The 19887-nt window shown below is 48.4% G+C and overlaps 2 protein-coding genes across 3 annotated transcripts; one reads left to right on the top strand and one right to left on the bottom strand.

The window, feature by feature from the left end:
• Positions 1-1637: 1637 nt before the first annotated feature.
• Positions 1638-6157, top strand: LOC119269601 (O-fucosyltransferase 19-like). Its single transcript, XM_037551465.1, has 8 exons — positions 1638-2366; positions 3770-3842; positions 3959-4029; positions 4125-4213; positions 4290-4422; positions 4530-4759; positions 4857-5333; positions 5408-6157. Exons 1-8 carry the CDS (start codon positions 1971-1973, stop codon positions 5607-5609), a joined length of 1671 nt encoding a protein of 556 aa, XP_037407362.1. The 5' UTR covers positions 1638-1970; the 3' UTR covers positions 5610-6157.
• On the bottom strand, positions 3208-9252 carry LOC119269602 (fructokinase-like 1, chloroplastic). 2 transcript variants are annotated; one of them, XM_037551468.1, is made up of 4 exons: positions 8309-9252; positions 6601-7410; positions 6150-6282; positions 3208-3565 (listed from the first exon to the last, which is right to left on the bottom strand). In XM_037551468.1, exons 1-2 carry the CDS (start codon positions 9182-9184, stop codon positions 6718-6720), a joined length of 1569 nt encoding a protein of 522 aa, XP_037407365.1. In that variant the 5' UTR covers positions 9185-9252; the 3' UTR covers positions 3208-3565; positions 6150-6282; positions 6601-6717. The 2 variants fall into 2 exon arrangements, with proteins under 2 accessions (XP_037407365.1, XP_037407364.1); XM_037551467.1 differs by lacking the exon at positions 6150-6282.
• Positions 9253-19887: the final 10635 nt, after the last annotated feature.

The raw sequence follows: 19887 nt of genomic DNA, 5'->3' as shown, positions 1-19887 counted from the left end.
GGCTTGGCGTTGTGGACGACCTCGGCAAGATTGTCGTACTCGGCGTCGAGGCCTTTGATGACGTAGCCGGCGAACTCCTCATCACTCAGCGGTCGACCAATAGAGGTCAGTGTGTCCGCCAAGACCTTGATTTTGTTGAAGTAGGTTGTGGCAGAGGAGTCCGGTTTCTTGATGCCATCAAGCTTGCTGCGAAGAGCCGTCAAGTGGGCCGTGGAGGTCTGGGCAAAAGCATGCTCCAGAGTCATCCATGCATCCAAGGAGGAGGCAGCAAAGAGATAAAGGCCAGCGACCGCGTCTCCCAGGGAGCCCTGGATGGCGGAGAGGATCGCCTGCTCTTGCTGCACCCACACACGGTGCGCCGGGTTGATGGCCGGGCCGTGGACAGTGGGGATAACCTGCGGTGGACACGGCAAGGAACCATTGACATAGCCAAGGAGGGAGCGGATGCGGAGTAGCGGTAGAACCTTGGCGCGCCAAAACAGGTAGTTGTCCGGCGTGAGGCGGATGGTGATCAGGTTGTCAAAGTGAAACGGCCCGGAGGGCATGACAGCGTCGGTGGCAGGGGCAGCGGACGCTGCAGTGGCGGCAGGTGCCACACCCACGAGCGGGGCATCAGAGGCCTCCGAGGCTACCGCCAGGATGGCGAGTGTCGGGGACGAACCAGCAAAGGCCGCGGGTGGCGCCATCATCGCGGCGGTGGAGATCGCCACCGTCGATGTCGCGGGAGATGGCGAGATCGGAGCCGAGAACATCGAGCCGACGGTGGTGGTGCCGAAGAATTGGGGCCTCGGCGAAGCACCGACGTGATCGGGGAGGTTGAGAAGGGCGGCAAGCATCGCGGGGATGAGGTGGAGTAGGACCTAGGGTTAGGCTGATACCATGTAAAACAAAGAATTTGTGGGAACTGGCTCAACCCTCTATAGGGTGGCCTATCACAGACACATATATATAAGGTTATACAATGTACAGGTTACACAGTTGAGCTACGTTACAAAGTCTAACAAAATTGCATCTTGATATGGTGTTGACGCACCGAGGTTCTAACTAACATGGTTATTTGACGTGCAGAAACAAAAAGACAGAACTCCCCAAGTGTAAGGGCATGCACAGTCATTAACATTTAACAAGACAATCTCATCTTATGCCATGCATGCCATTTAGAGCAAATAAAAATGTATCATGCAACAGATTATCTCTTAGTGTTATGCCTGACAATTAATGTTTTCAACTCCTAAACTTTTATAGGATGAGTTGGAAGAGCAAGAAATGAGAATATAAAGGCTTATTGCTAAGAGATGATATCTTAGCAAGGAAGATGAGACAATTCTTTCTATTGCATGCACTTATATCAATATCATCTCTTAGCTCTATATTTTTGAATTTAGTACTTTCGTAATATACTGTCCGTCTTTTTTCATCAATTCGAATTTTTGAAGCAACTAGCGGCAATATGAATTCAGTATATGGTATTCGAGCCGAGAAGTCTCGAAGACCCTGCCAACGCAGTATCCTGAACGAACCTAACTAGGCCCCCCCGTCGGCTAAGCCCGCGCAACACGCCCGGAAAGGTGATCGATATAAAACGGCGTGCGCGGCCAGGCCATGGAGCGTGCGAGGCGAGCGAGGGATCCATCCATCGCCCGAGGCGCGAACTCCACCCAGCGCGCAACTTTTAACTTCCCCTGCTCACACGAGCTCCAGCCGAGCCGCGAAACGCACGACTGCTCTCCTCTCCTCGCGCGAACCGAATCCCCCACCTCGCCCCCCACGTTCTCCGGGCGCAGTTGCTCGCTCGCGTGGGCGCGCGCGCGGCGGGCGGCGGGCGGCGACGCACGGACGGAGGCTTGCGGCGAGGGCAAAGCAGCTAGCGAGGCGTCGACCCGCGTCCGATTGATTCCCGGGCCGATCGCAACCGACCGACCGATCGATCAGGCTCCTATATTCTTAGCCCGCGCCTCGGCCGGCCGGCCATGGCAGTGGCGGCGGCGGCAGCGTCGGCGTCCTCCGTCGGCCCCGACCCGTCCTCGTCGTCCGTGGCGCACCGGCGCCGCCTCACCGACGTCGAGCGGCCGGACGACGGCGACGGCTGCGTCAGGCACCGCGGGGTCCGGGCGTTGTTCTCCGTCCGGAGGAGCTACGGCAAGAGGGCGTCGTCCGTGGTCGACCAGGCGTGGGTGCGCAACGCGGTGGCGTCGCTGCTGGGCCTCCTCGTCCTCGTCGGGCTCCTCGGCTCGCACCGGGCCGTCAGCGGCGGCGGCGGCGGCGACGGCGACGGCGGGAGGCTGCTGCGGAGGGTGGACGGGGAGGCGCTGGGCTGGCGGGAGGAGAACCTGACGGCCCTCGCCCGCCGGTCGCCCGACACGCCGGTAAGTGCTGCGCCTCGCCGCTGCCCGCGCGGCTTATTGTTACCGCCAAGTTCGCTGCAGAAAAAACAAGCTAAAAACCAGAGCACACATGTGTACGCACCGCATGCACTAGTATAGACTATAGTAGCACTTTTGGTTTTGTTAAAACGGGAAAGCTGGGACGAATTCCGTTTGGGAGCGCGCCGCGCCGTGCATGCATGGGGCCAAAAACGGGTGGGAAATCGTCGCCGAACGGCGGAGCCAGAGGCGTGCCGGGCCCTCGTCTCCGTCTCCGTGCGTGCGCGTGCGCGCAAGAGAGGAGAAGAGGATTTGAGAAGTTTCTTGGCGGGCGTTCAGCCGTTCACAGCCATCAGCTCAGGCCGTAGCAGTAGCATGGTTGTATTCCTGCCGTAGAATCAAAACGAGCGAGTAGATAGACGAGTAGTACGTACAAAATACCCTTCAGAGGTTCCAGGGGCAGCGTCCCCGTCGGCGTCGGCGTCTCTGTCGACGGATGAATACCGAGCGCCCCTTCTTTTCGTTTCGTCTGTGTGCGGCCGTATACCGGTATTCTCATCCACATCGCTGTTTCTTCCTTTTTCCTGTGTATTCATGATTCGTTTGGGGGTCACCCCGTTGGAAAATTCAACTCGATCCGGGGAGTGGTTCCCGGTGGTTTAAGGCCATGGGTAATGTCGATGCTCAAGTTGAGGTTCCCAGAACCGGGATTCGCTCGCTTGCAACGACACTTGTAGAAACATACTGTCAATTTCTACTGTCGCCGAGATCGGAAATAAGTGTCGTGGCTTTACTTCAAATTAACCACGGCACTTATTTCCGATCCGAGAGGGTGGTGTAAAGCAGTTTAAAAAAAAGGGCCATGGAGATTAAAGATAGAAATGACCAGCAGAGGCGCCGAGTTCTGCAAATGAACATAACACTGGAGGTTCCTAGGGTTGCTTACTCTACAAAACCTCTACATAAGCTTCTAGGAAAAGAGAACGGGAGTGCTGCATTCTCTCCGGTCTACAAAGAGAAAATATAAAAGAAAAAGGAGAAAAAGAAGTGGGAGTCTCACATCAATCAATCCTATCCCCACGAAGTGCTACAATAGTGCTTCTGTGACTGGAAACACTCGCACAAAAGAGTTCCCCGCTGATTGGACAGTATGCAGCGTGGCTCGCTGCCTGTGTTACACGCTGATTAAAGCGTCCTTGTACCTGAAAATGATGTAGCAGAATGGGTGTTAGTCAGATACCGATGTTCATTCTCTAGAAAAAAGATAATGATGTTCCCAGCTGCGATCTGGACCGTCTAGTTTTGTTTAGCTAGCTTTTGTTGTTCATGCATGAAAAGCAAATACTTGTTCAAATGATATGATCAGCTAGCTCTGTAGTACTGAAGTTCACTGAGAACACAAACAGATTCCCAATATATGGACGATGCCGGCTAGCGAGGGTTACAGCAAATGCATCGAACGCCCGAGAAACCACCACAGTAAGTCCCCACTTCCACATCCAACAATTTGAACTAACGACCTTCAACCTTTCAAGTTAATACTACCCTGAAATGAGCGTGTAAACTTGACCAAAATCGCGATGCTTTTTTTCCAGGAACAAACAATGCAACAGCTGGTTATATAATGGTTGATGCCAATGGTGGACTGAACCAGATGAGAATGGGAGTGAGTGCACGTTCATGTTTTTCTTCTAGAAAGACTAAATTTAGAGTCTGAAGATGCCTCAGTTCACATACATTCGTTTGAAATCATCCTCGCAGATAAGCGATATGGTTGCAGTTGCTAAGCTCATGAATGCGACACTAGTAATCCCTACACTGGATCACAGATCATTTTGGACCGATCCAAGGTACTTCTCTTCATAACAATAACAAGGATCCTATCAAACTATTCCGATGACTGATGTTTTTGGTTTTGGCATGCAGTGATTTCGAAGATATATTTGATGTGGAGCATTTCAAGAAAACTCTAGAGAATGATATTGTGATTGTGGACTCCTTGCCACCAGCTTACAGAAGGTCGAAACTCTATATGAGGGCACCATCTTCCTGGTCCAGGGTATGAACAAACTACTCCAGGAACTACTCAAGCTGACATTGTAGTTGCTTAGAAATAAGGACAGTTCTATAGCTGAACGATGATGGACTTCTAATTCCTTTTTGCAGGCTTCTTACTACAGAGCTTTCACGAGGACACTAAAGAAGGTCAAAGTTGTTAAATTCACACATACAGATTCACGAATTGTCAACAACGGTCTTGCTCCTCATATCCAACAACTCCGCTGCCGAACGAATTACGAGGCACTAAAATACAAGAAAGAAATTGAAGATCTAGGTAATACTCTAGTTGATAGACTGAGGAATGGGTCCAACCATTATATCGCACTTCATTTAAGGTGACCGCAACTGCACATGTTTAATAAATCTAATATAATTTCGCTGCAGAGGAATATGTAGCTCAGTAATATATTTGTTTTCCTTATCAACTGACAGATATGAGAAGGACATGCTCTCATTTACTGGCTGCAGCCATAATCTAACACGTCAGGAGGCAGAAGAGCTGAGAGAAATGAGACTCAAGGTGCGGCACTGGAAAGAAAAGGAAATTAACAGCAAGGAGAGGCGACTTCAAGGAGGCTGCCCTATGACTCCTCGTGAAGCAGCTCTTTTTCTTAAAGCTATGGGCTATCCTTCCACGACAAATATCTACATTGTAGCAGGTGAAATATATGGTGGGCATAGCATGGACGAATTAAAGGCCGCATATCCAAATGTCTACACACATTATAGTCTAGCAACAGTAGATGAATTAGAGCCCCTCAAGCCGTACCAAAACAGATTAGCTGCAGTGGACTACAATGTAGCCCTCCACAGTGATGTTTTTGTGTATACATATGACGGAAATATGGCCAAAGCAGTACAGGGTCATAGAAGATTTGAAGGATTCCGGACAACCATTAACCCTGACAGGTACATTCATGGGAATGCTTTTTAAGTTATTAGTACATCTCAACTCTAAGTGCTAATTCTTTAACTGTTCACAGGCAGAAGCTTGTGGAGCTCATTGACAAGCTTGATGAGGGTACAATTACTTGGAATGACTTTCAAAGCAAAGTGAAAACACATCATGAAAACAGACTTGGAGGTCCATATCAGAGGTTGTCTGGTCACAGTCCCAGGCAAGAGGAGCATTTTTATGCAAATCCTCTCCCAGGGTGCTTGTGCAAAAAAACACAAAGGATTTAGCGACGTGGACTTACTCTAAAGAGGTGGGGACTGGGGATATTTCAGCCCTCTTCGCTGCATGTGAGATGTGAAATGGAAATAGGTAGACGTCTCTTAGGATGATTGAGATAAACCAAATAGTGCAACTCCTAGTAATCTGACAGCAACATACCACAGATTATTTTCCAGACTATGTATGCAATACTCGTTCTTGCATATGGAGGTGGCAAAGAGAGGTTCACTAATTGTCCTCCGAGAAGTGCATTTTCAACAAATTGGTTATTCAAGTGTAGCGATGGATTGGAAGACAAAGAGATTTCGAGTAGTTTCAGAGGACATATGTACAACAGAGGATAGGATTAGCAAGACAAAAGACTTCCGATACATGTTTGTACTTCGTTTATACTGTGAATGTACAGTCTTTGCTCTCTTTTTTAAAATTTTCTATTCATTTAGGAAGTATCGACTTTATTCAGGATAGATTTGTGTATATGCAATATTTATCAGCTACAGACCAAGTTGTAACCGGCAAGTGATGAATAATAATAAGAAGAAAATAACCTTGTTCATTTGATGTATTCTTTCCTTTAGCTGCTATTGAAATGATTGAATTCTGTTGTAGCATTTTTTGTCTGTCATCAGATATATTGCAGGTACTTCCTCGCATTAAACTTCTATATTCCTCTGTGGCTTGCTGTGTGGATAGGCATTAAACAAAAAAAAGTAAAAAAGAGGTGCTTTAACAGTAGCATATAAGGTATCACTATGTATTTGATATACTCCCTCCGTTCACTTTTATAAGTCATTTCAGACAACCGAAAATAGGCTGCTTTGCATGTTGTCTGAAATGTCTTCCAAGGACTTATAAAAGTGAACAGAGGGAGTACAATAAAAAAATCATCAGGCAATATAAGTCTTTCTTCACGGGCACATTTTCCTACTGAAGTTTAAATTTGTTATGGTAGAAATTGGATGATAAAATAATATCTGATGAACTGGTAGACAAAGGTACCTGTCAACTTTTGTGGTAAAATAGTATCCCTGTTCACTTCTGCTGCACCACTCATGAATCACGCTCGCAAAATAAATTTCTGCCTCCTTCATCAGAAATGATTTACTAGCTCACCAATCACCACATAGAAGGCACATATACTTGCTCCTTCAAGTTCTGGGTAGCACTTTCAGTGGGGAACCCTCGCACGGCACCAATAGTCCACTGTGAAATGATACCAGCAGCAACAGCAAATCTTAGCTCCCTTTCCAATGTATCCTGGTCCTCATACATCTCAGGACAAGTTGTCAACTTCCTAATAGCAGCAGCAACAATAGCATCACCAGAACCCGTCCGGTCAGTTGTGGTTGGAGTTATGAGTGCATCCTCCGTTCCAACCACACAGCCATGAAACTTGGGTGTGTAGTAGTGGATCCGAAGTGTTCCATAGGTCACCAGCAAGAGTTTTATTCCGTCATGCCAAATCGGAGCAATTTCTTCAGGGGTATAGTGGTAGTACTGTGGCCAGTTCCTTGTTAGATGGAACCCATCCAAATAATACTGAGGCGGGGTGGCTCGCTTATATTCGTAATACTTGTGATCAAGGAGGAACTCCAACTCATCCCTTGACACCTCTATGATATCAGCCTCCTTCCATGCCCTATTTATGAACTCTTTTGTCTCATCCCTTGACCTCCACAAAGGCAATGGCAAATTGAGGTCAAAGAATATTTTGCTTCCAAATTTCTTGGACAGCGCAATGGCTCTGAAGAGTGTGTCGTGCATTGACGGCGTCAGCAGTACTTCTGAATTGAAATGCAACATTCTGGCCTGTGCAATTATCACATATTAGATCTGAAATTCATTTTGTGTTTATAACAATAAATGGTATATAATGTAGCTTCTCGACCACTCATAAAGTCACTTGCTAGGATAAAAGTAAACTTAACAACACAAAACACATACTCTAATTTTATTTTTTTACATTTTAGCAAGGGCATGAATCTGAGCAATGCAATTGAATAGTTAGAGCAGCATGGAAGATGTTTCTGCTACGATGATAGGGGAAACATTGCTTAAAAGGGGATCCAGACAGATTAATTTTTCTTTCCTAAAGTGGAGTGCAATAGACAAAATATAAGAGTGCCACTTCACTTCAGCTTCCTTGCATTTGATTGCTACCCAATAAAGACTATTCCCAGCAATCATACTCCTGTGGTCAAGAAGCCTAGAGTCCTTACAGACTGCAACGCAAATATTTGCTTGCTTAGTCAGAAAGGCATGATATTGGCACAATCAAATGATTAATCAATTTCTTCCCACGACCTATCTTTGATTTAGGACTTATAAACAAATCTCCCAAAATATATCTAAATTAGCAGCAAGCCAAATGCACTTGAGATATGGTATTTAATGGGCTTTTGCTCTTATAAGAATGCTTTTCTCGCTTATCACTTAAGCAGTTAAGCTGCAGCAGTACCATCAAATGGAGCGTCAGTTGGATATTTTAGCAGGAATTGATCGAAGATAACCCAAAAAACAAAACGAGCAGTCCATGCTACGTGGTTTGACAAAAATGATTCTAGTTTTGTGTATAATCAAGAGTTGTTTCAATGCAATGCAACAATGCACATTGGCAACCATCGACATAGAGGCATAGCTTGCCCATAAATGTCAGCTCGCCCATGGAGATTCAAACTAATCTTTTACCACAAGATCACGCACTCACCTCTTTCAACACATCTGCATTGATCTCGTCCTTCTGGAGCGAGTCCTCGGCAGAGCTCTTCACCGTCTCGGCCACCAGACTTGTCCCGCCATTGCCGTCCTCGCTGTCCCTGAACCCCACCTTCATCCGGGCGATGGCCGTGGACGCGGCACCGTCAAACCTGATGGCGCGCGTCTGCACCCGCTCGCGGTTCATGCGGTACACAAGCTCGTGGCCGAAGTCGTCGTCGCCGACCTTGCCGAGCACCGCGGCGCGGCCGCGGAGCCGGGTGAGCGCGATGGCCACGTTGCTGGAGGCGCTCCCGGGCGAGCGCGCGAACTCGGGCGGCTCCCACTGCAGGTGCAGCCACGTGGAGTACTGGTCCGGGTGCATCTGCTGGTCCGACACCCGCACCGTCGGCACGAACTCCCACCGCGGCGCCCCGAAGCAGCACACCAACGGCGGCCACTCGTACGGCAAATCCGCCCCGTCGTCGCCGTTGTCCTCCTCGCGGGCCGGACTCCGAGGCTCCTCCGCCTGGGCATCCTCTTCCCCCTGCTGCTGCTTGGCCTCCTGCTTCGGGGACTTCTTGGTCCGGCGGGTCTTCGGCTTCACAGCCGGCTCCTCCTCGCCCTCCGAGTCGGAGTCCTGTCCCGCCTTCTTGGTCTTGCGCCTCGTCGCCTTCGCCTTGGGCGGCGACGAGCCCGGCTCCGACGCCTTCTTCCGCCCGCGGCGTAGGGTGGGTTTAGGAGGGGGCTCCGGCGCCGCGGCGCCGTTGGGCGAGCAGCGGAGGAGGCGGGTCCGGAGGAGGCTGGGGTGTAGGGGGCCGAGAGGACGATGGGGCTTGGGGGCTAGAGGTTGCAGGAGGAGGAACGGGGAGGCGGCGGCCATGGCCATTGCCCCTCTCTTCTTCGGAATGCGCCGCTGGTGAGCGGTAGCAGGAAGGGGGAGAAGCGAGCGTTCGACTCTATCCAGTGAGACCCGGTAAGGGTTTAGCGACCGTTAACATCGTTAGGTTGCTCCTTAACGGGCGAAGTGGATCTGACCAGTTGTCTAGAGCCTAGAGTATCTACAGCCGCGACTTGTAAATCCGGGCCCTCGAACGCTGGTACTAACTGGACATTTCTCAAATCATATCGTCCACCTTCATGTATCTAATATCCGGTATCTCATATCCATATTAAGCATTGCAATGCAGATAAAAACAACGTAAATCATCACATAAACATAGAATCGGAGATAGAAATGCACATTCCGATCACAAAAAGATCACCAACGGATATTCAAAAGATCGTATTTCACATAAACGACGGACAAGTTTAAACTTCTTTTTTATATATAAAAAAGAGATCATCTCTCCGATTTTCATTACTAGAAATCACCAAGTCTTACAAGAGAACCAAAAGAAAGCAACCTACTCTTCTAAATCGCGCATCTTTAGCTCAGTGCAGAAGAAAAAGGGAAGGAGCCATCCCTCCCCCCTCCAAACGTTTCCTACAGCAATCCAAAGAAAGTACCAGAGGGGAGGCCCGTGGGGAGCACAACCCACCAGGGCACGCCCAGGAGGGTTGTGCCCCCCATGTAGCTCCCTGCACTTCCTCTTCGCCCTATAAATTCTCAAATATTCTAGAAACCCTAGCAGAGTCGACGAAACACAATTGCAGCCTCTGCAAGTTTCAGAACCACGAGATCCAATCTAACACCATCACGAAGGGGTTCATCATCCTCATTGGTGCCTCTCCGATGATGTGTGATTAGTCCACCATAGACCTAAGGGTCCATAGGGAGTAGCTAGATGGCTTCCTCTCTCTTTTGATTCTTAACACAATGGTTTCTTGGAGATCTATTTGATGTAACTCTTTTTGTGATGTGTTTGGAGATCTATTTTCTTGTCCTATGTTATCTCATTTATCTCTCTCTACATACTCCACTAACATCTACTCTTTTGGAAGCCATGTTTCTCTCATTATACCTAGCACGTGGGTTCAATCGAGCTCCTTTTGGTATGCAATATATAGGCCCATTCATCTTTGTATACCATATATATGAGCTTTCTCGCAAGTCGCAACACATGCCTCCTATTTTGTTGTACTTTCTACCATCACAACATGGGTTGCCTTAACAAAAGAAAATACATAGCACTAACAAGGCTTAGAGAAGGTCGCACGAGAGAGAGAGAGAGAGAGAGAGGGAGAGGGAGAGAGCGAGATGTATTCACGAGCCATTTCATGAGCCAGTGTGGATGAGGAACCGTGAGATTGGGAGGCATCCGAAAAGTTGGTTTCACATGTATTTTCAGCGAGCGGTCCAGATGATGCAATGTATGATGAACATTAAATGGAGATTTCACTAAATATCTTGAAACTACTGTAACACCCCGGATGTAACCTGCCATATTTGTACTCCGACTCTTGCCATTTTTGGTTCCAAGTTATGAGATTCGTGGTTGGGCTCTTGTCTTTGTTTTGCATTTTGTTCATGTCATGCATATCATACCATGTCATCATGTGCATCACATTTGCATACGTGTTCGTCTCATGCATCCGAGCATTTTCCCCGTTGTCTGTTTTGCAATCCGACACTCCTACGTCCTCCGGCGCCCCCTTTTGCCTTTTTTCTTGTGCGGGTGTTAAACTTTATCGGAATGGACCGAAATTTGCCAAGCCACCTTGGTACACCACCGATAGACTGCCTGTCAAGTTTCGTGTCATTTGGAGTTCGTTTGATACTCCAACGGTTAACCGGGGAACCGTAAAGGCCTCGTGTGTGTTGCAGCCCAACACCCCTCCAAAGTGGCCCAATAACCCTTCCAAACCTATCCCATGTCCTTCGCTGTCGGATCACGATCGCGTGGCCGACAACTACACCTCATTTGGACGCTCCCACCTCCTTCTAGGTATAAATATGTGCAACCCTCTCCAAATCCCGGATGAAACCCTAGCAAATTCCCCTCTCCGCCGCCGGACGAAAAACCCCACCGACGGACATGTCCGCCGCCCTCGCCGCCGCCACGTGTCGCCTCCTCGTTCATTGAGACAGCCACGCCCACTTCCCCGCGCCGCCGCCCGCGCCGGCCCGTCGGGGCCCAGGCAGGGCCTGTAACGCCCTCGATGCGGCTATATCTCCCACGTGTCGAAGCACGACTTAGAGGCATAACCGCATTAAAAGCAATGTCGCAAGTGAGGTAATCTTCGCAAACAACCCATGTAATACAATAAGGGAAAAGATACATAGTTGGCTTACAATTGCCACTTCACACAAATACATGAATAAAGCATTACATCAACCAGATACACACAAGGTCCGACTACGGAACCAAAATAAAAGAAGAACCCCAAATGCGACAAGGTCCCTGATCGACCCCAACTGGGCTCCACTACTGATCAACTAGAACGAAACAACACAAAGGGCAAGATCTTCAACGAGCTCCTCCTTGAGCTTGGTTGCATCATCTGCACGGACTCATCGGCACCTGCAAGCTGGTTTTGGAAGTATCTGTGAGCCACGGGGGCTCAGCAATCTCGCACCCTCGCGATCAAGACTATTTAAGCTTATGGGTAAGGTAAAGGTATGAGGTGGAGCTGCAGCAAGCGACTAGTATATATGGTGGCTAACATGCGCAAATGAGAGCGAGAAGAGAAGGCAAAGCACGATCGAGAAACTATGATCAAGAAGTGATCCTAGAACAACCTACGTCAAGCATAACTCCAACACCGTGTTCACTTCCCGGACTCCGCCGGAAAGAGACCATCACGGTTACACACGCTGTTGATTCATTTTAATTAAGTTAAGGTTCAAGTTATCTACAACCGGACATTAACAAATTCCCATCTGCCCATAACCGCGGGCACGGCTTTCGAAAGTTCAAATCCCTGCAGGGGTGTCCCAACTTAGCCCATGACAAGCTCTCACGGTCAACGAAGGAATAGACCTCCTCTTGAGACATTCCGATCAGACTCGGTATCCTGGCACAACAAGACATTTCGACAGGGTAAAACTAAACCAGCAACACCGCCCGAATGTGCCGACAAATCCCGATAGGAGCTGCACATATCTCTTTCTCAGGGCACACTCAGATTGTCCTAGGTACGGGTAGGCCAGCCCAGAGTTGCCCCTGGTGGTCACCGACAGCTGACAGTTGGACCAACACTCAGAGGAGCACTGGCCCGGGGGGGTAAAATAATGATGACCCTTGAGTCCGCGAAACCCAAGGGAAAAAGAGGCTAGGTGGCGAATGGTAAAACCAATGTTGGGCATTGCTGGAAGAGCTTTACTTAAGGCGAACTGTCAAGGGGTTCCCATAATGGCCCAACCGCGTAAGGAACGCAAAATCCGGGAACATAACACCGATATGACGGAAACTAGAGCAGCAAGAGTGGAACAAAACACCAGGCATAAGGCCGAGCCTTCCACCCTTTACCAAGTATATAGATGCATTAATTAAATAAGATATATTGTGATATCCCAACAAGTAAAACATGTTCCAACAAAGAACAACATCTCCATGTTCCAACAAGGAACAAAACTTCAATCTTCACCTGCAACTAACAACGCTATAAGAGGGGCTGAGCAAAGCGGTAACATAGCCAATCAACGGTTTGCTAGGACAAGGTGGGTTAGAGGCTTGGTTCAGCAATATGGGAGACATGACAAGCAAGTGGTAGGCATCGCAGCATAGGCATAGCAAAAGAACGAGCATCTAGCAAAGCAAAGATAGTAGTGATTTCGAGGGTATGATCATCTTGCCTGAAATCCCGCAAGGAAGAAGAACGAGTCCATGAAGAAGACAAACGGACGTAGCCGAACGGATCCTCACAAACGCGACGTTACCGGAACCAACCCGAAGAAGCAAACACCGGAAAGAAGCAAACAACATAGTAAACAACCATCACATAAACATGGCATGATGCACAACCAAGTATGATGCATGTCCGGGTTAAATATGCATGGCATGGCAAGATGCACAAACAATCCTACAAATTAAGTGGAGCTCAATATGCAACGGAGTTGCATATTGAAAAAAACACCACATGACTTATTTAGTTCTCTCTCGTTTATGTACCCAACAAGATTAAATGTTGTTAGCATGGCAAGAGGTGAAACAAAACAAAACTACCTATCTAGGCAAGTTTAAATGAGGCTGGAAACAACGAACAACAATTCCGGTAAAGCCCCATATGCCTATTTTAGATTTGGTGTGGTTCTGTCCTAAACATAATTTTATAGTTGTTAAACATGCAAAGTGAAGCCACCTTGTTAAACTAGGCATTTTTCTACCCCATTTACATATAAAGTTTATTAAAATCTGAGTTACGGTTATTTAGTTATGAAATAAATCATTTTAGCATGGCATAGGAGCAAATTTAAACAAACAGCAAATTAAACATTTTAAACATGGGTGAAAATGAGATATTATGAAACTAGATGCAATTCTAAGCATTTTTCATATTAAGTTTATTTTAATATGATGCATCGTTTGTGAGTTACAATATGCATGATCATGAAGGGGTTTTCTGCAAAACTGATGTCTCTGGAAAAATAGATAAATTCGCCGAACTGAAAAAAACAAGAGCTGGACCGCAACAGGGGCGGCTGGGCGCTGGGGTTGGCCTCACCTAGTGGGCTGAGGCCCGCTCGGTGCGGAGGCTGGTGCGCTGGGCCAGCTGCGCAGTGGGCTGGGGAGGCGCTGGGCTGTGGTTGGGCCAACGAGGCCGGCTGGCCCAGGCGAGCGAGGCGTGCTCGTCGTCCTCGTGCTCCCGCACGAGCAGGGAGGTTGACGGTGGCGCTGACGATGGCAGGGAGGAGCGGAGGCGGCGTGATACGAATGGGGCTCGCCGGATCCGCGAGCAGAGGCGTCGGGGCAGCCAGATCCGAGCACGGGAGGTCACCGGGGTTCCGTTCTTGGTCGCGAGGAGGCTCGGCAGTGACCTAGTCACGGGTCTGGCGGACCTTCAATGGTGCGGGCAGCAGCAAGATGGTGAGGTGCGGGCGCGGAGCAGGAGGCGTGCAAACGCCGAGGTGGTGGAGTGGATCCGGGTGGCGAGGTGGTGACGGGGTTGGGCCTAGGTGGCGTTGGCGCTCGAGGTCGTCGGCGGGGCGGGCTTGCCGGCGCAGAGGACGGCGCTCAGGACTCGGCAGTCCAGATCGAGCGGGGGCTCAGGGGAGGAGCAGCGCATGGGACGGCGGATGGGCCTGGCGGGCCTGCGGATGGGCCTGGAGGGCCGCGGTGGTGGTGGAGGCTGAGGGGGGCGATGTGGCCTCCTCCGATTGGCCACGGGCGGTGCGGGGTGGTCGCGCAGCCAATGGCTACACGCCAAGTGGTAGGTGGCCTGCACGAAAACGGAGGTGGGGGCGGCGGCTGCGAGGTGGGAGAAGGGCTAGGGATAGGGTAGGCTTGGGTTAGTCCATATTTGGAAGGTGGGATGTCTATATATAGACATAAGCTAGGGTTAGGGGGTGAGGAGGGGTTTTCGGAGCCTCCGATCGCGATCCGACGGATCCGATCGAGAGGGGGGATAGGTAGGCCTAGCTGGGCTGTGCAGAAGGCCTCAGACTGAGAGGAGAGAAGAGAGAGAGAGGGCCCGGCATCTGTTTCCGGAGACCGAAAACGTCCGACGTTTGCCCGGCTATAATGTCGCTATAGTTTAACAGTTGGGCTATCAAACGAACTCTGAATGCGATGAAACTTGACAGGCGGTCTATCTACACTATAAAAAGACCACACGCCAACTTTCAACCCATTCCGAGAACATTTTCCGGCCACTTATAAAATAATATTTTGGACATGCCGCGGGCGCGTGTGAGTGTGGTTGGGCTCAGAACAGACAACAGACGGAAACCCGGACGGATGCAAGTTTTGAAAACATGATGATGCAATGCACATGATGACATGATGAAATGCAACACGCAAGCAAATGACATGGCAACGCCGGCGAACAACTGGAAGACACCTGGCACATCGGTCTTGGGGCGTCACAGGGCCCTCCCGGCCTGTTCGCCCCGCGCCGCCCGGTCGCTCGCCCGCGCTTCCTCCTCGCCACCCGACGCCGCGTTAGCCTCGCCGCACCACCGCAACCGCCCTCGCCGGCCGCCGTCGAGGCAACCGCCTCCCCGTCGCCCGAGGTCGCCGCCTCCGCCCCCGGACGCTCGCCGCCCCGCGCGTCCTCCTCTTCGGCGAGATCCAACGTCGGCCCGCCGGATCCGCGCTTCCCCGACTCGCCGGCGTCCATCTCCTCCAACTCTGGCCAGTTCCACCGGCCACCTCGACTTCCGTGCCAAGAACAAACCCTAGATCCAGATTTCGGAGAGGTTGTTTTTCTCTTAGTCTTTTCCCCCCTAACATTTTTAGGCCCTGTTCATCATGCCATAACTTGTTGCATACTACTCCGTTTTATGCGTGCTATATATCAAAGTGTTCATCATGATGTGCTCTTCATTTTATTCCATTGTGACATGCTTGTTTGAGTCCATCTTGATACCTAAATCTCAGATGCAAGAGTGCTATAAAATGTTAGGTGCTGATTCTTAGCAGTTTATGAGCTTTTGTCATTTTTGCTACATTTGTTGTGTGCTGCATATGGGCTTGAGCCCTACATGTATTTTGGTCTATGCCGTGCCATCTTTACAGGGGTGTATGCCATGTATTTTTGTGATCTTTGTGGTGACTAGCACAAGCATGCAAAGTAGCTCTCGTGATATTGCTGATTTCAGAGACTTGGAATTTCACTAAGTCATTGCTCTGTTGTTATTTTTATGTCAATGTATTCATGTTGTTACAGAGTGATACATGCTTTATTTGAGTTGCTTTAGTAAAGAAGATTTGGACATATGGTTGTGCTCTATCCATCCATGCCCCTGTTTGCAATTATGAAGTGTGATAGCATGACTTAATCTTGCTCTACTTTTGCTATAAAATGTTCCTGGCAGATTGTTTACGTGTTAATCAATTTTGCCAAGGTTGTTGTAGTTGATCCGTGCACTCTATGAACTTGTTCTTGCCTTGGTTAGCTTCATGAACATGCCATCTTGCTCTAGGTATGCTTAGCTTGTCATGCAATGCCTTGTGGTGAGTGAATCGAGCTCGCAAACATGCCTTCATAATTCTGTTTTTGCCATGCCCAGTTTTCTGCTAAGTCTGAATCTGTTAGCGAAACTTGTTATGTTTACATGGGTGCCATCATGTCTTCTGTGCCTTTTTGTCTTATGGTTAGTAAGGGACTTTTGTCCTATGCTTTGAGTAGATTCATGGCATGCCTTGTTTTGCTATGATATGTTCCTGTAGCATGTTGTTAGCTTGCTCTAAACATGTCTTCCTAATGTCAATCCTTGGCATGTTTTTTTTCACCAAGTCTGTGATGCTGATATCTTTTGCACTTTTGCCATTCTCGTTTGAACCTGTTCTAGTGTGATTTAGCTGTAGCTCTGTGTTCATATTTTGTCAAGCATCTTGAGTAGATCACTGCCATATGCTTTGTTGCTATGTTGGAGTGCAGAAGCTTAGTTTCTTGTTGTATTCTAGATGGCATCGTGTTGTTAATCGCAGAATTGTGTCATTCTCGCTTTGCTTGCCATTTGCAAACCGTGCATCCGATTCCGGTGATCTTTATATCGATTTCGACCGAAATCAACTCATCTTTCCAGCGGCACACTTGGTTTGCCAAGTTGAGGCCTGGTTCAATCTTTCCCTTCCGAAGCACGCATATGCATTGCATATCACATCTCGCATATCATGCCATGTTCTGCATCATGTTGCTTGCGCATTGCACCATGATTGATTGTTGGTATTTTGCTTGTGTTCTTGCCTTGGGTAGAGCTGGGAGACGAGTGCGTGATCGAGGAACCCGTTGAGTACGCTTACGAGGATCAAGCTTTCGTCAACTCGGAGAACTTTGCAGGCAAGATGACCATACCCTCGAAATCACTTCTATCTTTGCTTGCTAGTTGCTCACTCTTGGCTATGCCGCGATACCTACCACTTGATATATCTTGCCTCCCATATTGCCTTGTCAAGCCTCTAACCCACCTTTCCTAGCAAACCATTGTTTGGCTATGTTACCGCTTTGTTCAGCCCCACTTATAGCGTTGCTAGTTGCAGGTGGAGATGAAGTTTGTTCCATGTTGGAACATGGATTTTGTTGGGATATCATTATTATATATTGTTTACTTTAATGCATCTATATACTTGGTAAAGGATGGAAGGCTCGGCCTTATGCCTGGTGTTTTGTTCCACTCTTGCCGCCCTAGTTTCCATCATACCAGTGTTATGTTCCTTGATTTTGCGTTCCTTACGCGGTTGGGTGTTATGGGAACCCCTTGACAGTTCTCCTTGAATAAAACTCCTCCAGCAAGGCCCAACCTTGGTTTTACCATTTGCCTACCTACCACCATATACCCTTTCCCTTGGGTTCTGCAGACTCAAGGGTCATCTTTATTTTAAACCCCCCCCGGGCCAGTGCTCCCCTGAGTGTTGGTCCGAAACGGGCAACCTGCGAGGCCACCTCGGGGAAACTCGAGGGTTGGTTTTACTCGTAGCTTGACCTATCTGGTGTGCCCTGAGAACAAGATACGTGCGACTCCTATCGGGATTTGTCGGCACATCGGGCGTCTTTGCTGGTCTTGTTTTACCATTGTTGAAATGTCTTGTAACCGGGATTCCAAGACTGATCGGGTCTTCCCGCTAGAAGGAATATCCTTCGTTGACTGTGAGAGCTTGTGATGGGCTAAGTTGGGACACCCCTGCAGGGTTTTGAACTTTTGAAAGCCGTGCCCGCGGTTATGGGCAGATGGGAATTTGTTAATGTCCGGTTGTAGAGAACTTGAACTTAACTTGATTAAAATGAATCAACTGCATGTGTTGCCGTGATGGTCTCTTTTCGGCGGAGTCCAGGAAGATAACACGGTCTCGTGTTATGCTTGAACATAAGTAGCCTCAGGATCACTTCTTGATCACTTTTAGCTTCTCGACCGTGCTTTGCTTCTCTTCTCGCTCTCATTTGCGTAAGTTAGCCACCATATATGCTAGTTCTTGCTGTAGCTCCACCTCACTACCCCCTTTCCTACCTTTAAGCTTAAATAGTCTTGATCGCGAAGGTGTGAGATTGATGAGTCCCCGTGACTCACAGATACTTCCAAAACAGATGCAGGTGCCGACGATGCCAGTGCAGGGGACGCTACCGAACTCAAGTGGGAGTTCGACGAGGATTCGGGTCGTTACTATGTGTCTTTTCCGGATGATCAGTAGAGGAGCCCAGTTGGGGCGATCGGGGATCTAGCATTTGGGGTTGCCTTTCTTTTATGTTGGTTTCATAGTCGGACCTTGATTGTATTCTGGATGATGTATGATATATTTATGTATTGTTTGAAGTGGCGATTGTAAGCCAACTCCTTATCCCTTTCTCATTCAGTACATGGGATGTGTAAAGATTACCCGTCTTGTGCATGCCTACTATGCGGTTATGCCTCTAAGTCGTACTCCGACACGTGGGAGATATAGCCGCATCGTGGGTGTTACAACTACACAATGAACTTGTTAATGTCTCCTCATTTTGATCCAGGTGTCTCGCGAGACCTTCATAACTTAGTACGTACGCCGTAACAACCCTCTTGTCGCATCGTAACTTCTTCTTTTGATGTCCAAGAGGAGTGTTTGTGATGAACCAGCTGTAGCAAAAGTGCAGGGGCTGCATGCATATCCACATTAATTTTGTTCTCATTTTCATGAAAAGCACCACTACATTAATGCCTAGTAGTATTTTTTACGAAACCAATAAACACATGTCCAGCCAACATTGTTTTGTTAGACATAAATTCCATGATATTAGCTACTTAGAAAATCACACCCAAATTTTCAACTTGTTGTTCGATCAACACACATAAAAAAATCTGAACCGATTTTTTATCTTGTTGTTCTATCAACTAGAACACTGGCTTGTTTTCATGCTATATTTTATCTTCCATATTCCCATGATACGGACTTCTGGGCCCTCGGATCTAAGATCCAACGGAATACGAGGAGCTACTGTAGTTTTTGTACTAGCACACATTTTTCAGATTCTATGAGGGCTTTTTTGCAAAAATGTTCATCATTTCACAGGAGCTCTTGGATCTGAGATCCAACGCCCGAGCTCGCACGGGAGCACCTAAGCTTAGGTGCTCCCGGAGCACCAAATATTTTCCCTCTGCAAACAAGATGTGCGTAGAATATTACATGACTACATGGTTTCTAAGAACATGTACGACAAGCCATCATTTTCTCATAAAAATATAAATAATATATTGCATTGGAGAACCGATTGGGAGACCACACCGCCATTTATGTTGGCCCCTTCATCTTCTTGGACCATACATTGCACCAATCTGGAAAGTCCTAACACTGTACCACATGCATCCTTTTTCATGTCCTCCTTTCCCCCGCGACTAAGCTATGTCCTATGAAAGATCGAGACCCCAAAGGGTTGATATGATACACTTAGACACACGTGCGCACAACGAGAGAGAGAGAGAGAGAGAGAGAGAGAGAGAGGGAGGAAGGAAGGGAGCAACGGGGGGAATATACATGTTGGGGTGTGTGTGGTTGCAATCTTCTTAGTCTATGCCTCTAT

Source organism: Triticum dicoccoides, chromosome 3A, assembly GCF_002162155.2.
Source record: "Triticum dicoccoides isolate Atlit2015 ecotype Zavitan chromosome 3A, WEW_v2.0, whole genome shotgun sequence".
Lineage (NCBI taxonomy): Eukaryota > Viridiplantae > Streptophyta > Magnoliopsida > Poales > Poaceae > Triticum > Triticum dicoccoides.
The sequence above is the reverse complement of the archived record's forward strand: the minus strand, read 5'-3'. Positions and strand labels throughout refer to the sequence as shown.

Coding starts and splice junctions, on each gene's coding strand:
- LOC119269601 (XM_037551465.1), top strand. CDS start 1,971: ATGGCAGTGGCGGCGGCGGCAGCGTCGGCGTCCTCCGTCGGCCCCGAC. Junction 3,843..3,958: donor ACGCCCGAGAAACCACCACA/GTAAGTCCCCAC, acceptor CTTTTTTTCCAG/GAACAAACAATGCAACAGCT. Junction 4,030..4,124: donor TGAACCAGATGAGAATGGGA/GTGAGTGCACGT, acceptor TCATCCTCGCAG/ATAAGCGATATGGTTGCAGT.
- LOC119269602 (XM_037551468.1), bottom strand. CDS start 9,184: ATGGCCATGGCCGCCGCCTCCCCGTTCCTCCTCCTGCAACCTCTAGCC. Junction 7,411..8,308: donor ATGCAGATGTGTTGAAAGAG/GTGAGTGCGTGA, acceptor ATAATTGCACAG/GCCAGAATGTTGCATTTCAA.